The 3,678-nt window shown below is 26.0% G+C and overlaps 1 protein-coding gene across 1 annotated transcript; it reads left to right on the plus strand.

The window, feature by feature from the left end:
* The first annotated feature begins 1,341 nt into the window (after positions 1–1,341).
* On the plus strand, positions 1,342–2,251 carry LOC119682286 (general odorant-binding protein 57c-like). The gene is made up of 2 exons (XM_038095692.1): positions 1,342–1,500; positions 1,602–2,251. The coding sequence occupies exons 1-2, from the start codon at positions 1,444–1,446 to the stop codon at positions 2,091–2,093; spliced, it is 549 nt and encodes a 182-aa protein (XP_037951620.1). The 5' UTR covers positions 1,342–1,443; the 3' UTR covers positions 2,094–2,251.
* The last annotated feature ends 1,427 nt before the right edge of the window (positions 2,252–3,678 follow it).

The raw sequence follows: 3,678 nt of genomic DNA on the forward strand, positions 1-3,678 counted from the left end.
GAAAACAATACGCGTTAGTCATTAACTGCCAATCATTTCAAAATTCATTCTATTTAAATTCTTTGTATTACATATATATCCGATTGTATAAATTTCTTTTATCTGTGATAAAAGAATTTTGGTATATATTTTGTTAGTTATGTCTGTGACAATTAACTGCTAATCATTTGAAATTCATTATCTAGTAAATCCGAATATATAAAATATATAATCTGTTATAAAAGAAAATTGGTATAAATCTCGTTAGTTATATCTATGACAATTAACTGCCAATGATTAGAAATTCATCATCTATTTGGATTACTTATATTACATATACATCCGAACATATAAAATATATAATCTGTTATAAAAGAAAATTGGTATAAGTTTCATTAGTTATATCTATGACAATTAACTGCCAATGATTAGAAATTACATCATCTATTTGGATTACTTATATTACATATACATCCGAACATATAAAATATATAATCTGTTATAAAAGAAAATTGGTATAAATCTCGTTAGTTATGTCTATGACAATTAAGTGCCAGTAATTTGAAATTTATCGTCTATTTTGATTATTTATATTACATATGTATTCGAATATATAATGTATGTTATACGAAATAAAAGAAAATGGGTATATATCTCGTTAGTTATGTCTATGACAATTAAGTGCCAGTAATTTGAAATTTATCGTCTATTTTGATTATTTATATTACATATGTATTCGAATATATAATGTATGTTATACGAAATAAAAGAAAATGGGTATATATCTCGTTAGTTATGTCTATGACAAATAACTTCCGATCATTTGAAATTTTTGTCGTCTATTTTGATTATTTTTATTACACATATAATATATCCGTATATATATGCAGTCTGCAATAAAACAAAATTGGTATCATTTCATTCATCATCTATTTCGATAACTTATATTACATATATATCAGTATATATATGCATAATATATAATAACAAAAATATATTACGGTATTCCTATATCTCATTAGTTTTTTTATTTTTTATAGATTTGCAATTGGGATTGTGATTGTTTTAATTAAAATTAATTTTTTTGTCATTTGCTATAGCAATAATTAAGTAAATTTGACATGAAAACTTATGTGAAATGGATTTACATATAACGGCAATTATATAAAATCACACTATTTAAATAATGAAAATTAATATTAACACGAGATTTAAATAAATTTATCTGTGCTGTTGATGTTTAGTCATCAGAATATTTCAGTTTCAAAACAATTTTATAATGAAAAAATGAATACGAGTATCAAAACAACACATTCTGAACAAAAATTCACAATATCTACTTCATATAAATAGATTGAACTCAATGCAGTTTGCGTTCAGTATTGGCTTTTAATGACAGTGGATAGATACTTCACAGAATAACAATCGGTTAATAGTTGAGATACAAAACTAAAATAGTTCGAAATGAAATCGTTTGTAATTAGTATTTTTATTGTGTTGGCACTGACATTGCTCGTAAAGGTATTAGAAAATTAAAAGAAATGAAAATCATTTATTGCATTTAATTATAAAATTATTTCCTAAAATTTTATTAATAAAATTTTCAATAAAATTTATTTTAGTCCAAGCCAACATCTCATTCCGCTGAGGAAAAGGAATTTCAGATAGCGACCCGCAAATGTCAAAAGAAACTAAATATTTCGGATGAAGAATTTGAAGAATGGTTTGATTATGACGACGAAGATAATACAAATAGTACACAAAATGATATTGATGATGATGAAGATTCTGATGATACCGAAGATGACGAAGATGACGAAGATTCTGATGATACCGAGGATTACAGTGAATTTGATTTCAGTCAAATACCGAAGCAAATCAAATGCTTTGCCAATTGTTTGTTGGAAGAAATGAATTTATTAGATGAATATGGCAAATTGGATACTAAAAAAGTTGTTAAGTATGCTTATTCCGATGATGAAGATTTGGAAGGTATAAACAAATGCAAGACCTTACATGATGCAGAGGAAGATGCTTGTGAATATGGTGCAAAAATAATGGTATGTTACTCCTGGTTTCTCTACAGTAACGCCACAACCACTGAAGACGTTTAATTAACTAAAAGTTAATCCTATATTTTTTTATATTAATAATTAAATAATAATTATTTTGTGCACAAATGAATATAAAAAAATTAAATTTATAATTATAACCAAAAGCTGTAATGTGATAAATAAGAGTCAATAAAAGATTTAACTAAAAATTGTGTTTTAAAAATGTTTAAAAAAACGAAATACATCCTCAGTTGAAGAAAAAAACTGAGGAGCGGAGTTCGAGCAGAAGATAAAAATGTGAAGTCTGAAAATGAATTATGAATAAACACTATTGATCGATCTGTGTTAACTTAATATATTAATCACATAAAAATACTTTGAGAAATAAAAAATATAGTGGCAACATAAATGCAAAAAGAAAAAATATTGATTAAAATAGAAATTAGTTGCTTTCTTTTGTATGAGAGTTGCAAAAGAACAGCATTAAATTATATAAATATTTACTTTTTTTTTGACAGAAAAAATCAAGCAATAATGTAACAATGTAGTAATGTTTGAATTGAAAGAAAAGTATCAATACCCACTAGTATTATTCATTTATTTCAATATATTTGATATTTGATGGCACTATCCATCATCTTTTTATCAAAACCAACGCTCTATCATCAAATTTATCATGAGCTTTACATGTCAATACTGTAGAGAATAATGTTTAGATTAAGGAAGTTTATATTTCGTGTCTTATAAGATTGACATTTCTATGTTAAATAATATTATTTATCAGCAACAATTTAAATCTAAATAAGCAGAAGATATCATATAAAGTAACTTCATATCTATGAAAACCAAACAAAAGTTATAAAAATCATCCTACAGAAGGAATAGATTGAACTGGTGTAATCTATAAGCTAGAGACTTCTGATACTATTAGTGTATATTGATAATAATCGATTGATTTTCTTTTGAGTTTCACAGAGTAGTGGATCGTATTTTTTTTATCAATTTTATTATCAAAATTTATAGGTACGCACAACTAAGCCAATCCACTCAGACACAAGTAACACTCCTCAGTAAAACAAAGCTGAGATTTGCTGAGACACTTTAATTAACGTATCAAAAATTTGATCTGTAGTCAAATTTTTGATACGTTAATTATATTTGATAGCTTTAATTGGATTGTATCGTTATTGTGAACTATATATGTATATTATAGCTGGATGATTATCAATTTGTTTTGGAGTTATATTGAAGACATCGAAATGTCACCCCAAAAGGTATATGGATCGACATTTAAAAGATATATTGAAAACGTGTATAGTTTAAACAAGACGGTGCAACATGACATTGGTCACGTAATATATACAGTTGTGACTTTGATGTGGGTTAATTGTTCTGATTTTGTAATTTCTCATATTGAAGTCATCAAGACTAGGCAATTTGTCAACATTGCACTTTATTTATGAATATCCATCAAGTTCTAGCCAAGTTATAGTCAAGTTATGGCCAAATTATTGCCAAGTTATCGCTAACTTATGGCTAAGTTATGGCTAAGTTATGGCGAAGTTATGGTCAAGTTATTACAAATTATATCCCGACAAGTCATAGAAAATCACATCAAAATGGTCCAGTAATTTTATATATCAGT

Source organism: Teleopsis dalmanni, chromosome 2, assembly GCF_002237135.1.
Source record: "Teleopsis dalmanni isolate 2A chromosome 2, ASM223713v2, whole genome shotgun sequence".
NCBI lineage: Eukaryota > Metazoa > Arthropoda > Insecta > Diptera > Diopsidae > Teleopsis > Teleopsis dalmanni.

Bases quoted from the DNA above. Each gene is read 5' to 3' on its own strand.
- LOC119682286 (XM_038095692.1), top strand. From the start codon at position 1,444: ATGAAATCGTTTGTAATTAGTATTTTTATTGTGTTGGCACTGACATTG. The intron at 1,501-1,601 runs GTATTAGAAAAT...AATTTATTTTAG, and splicing joins CACTGACATTGCTCGTAAAG to TCCAAGCCAACATCTCATTC.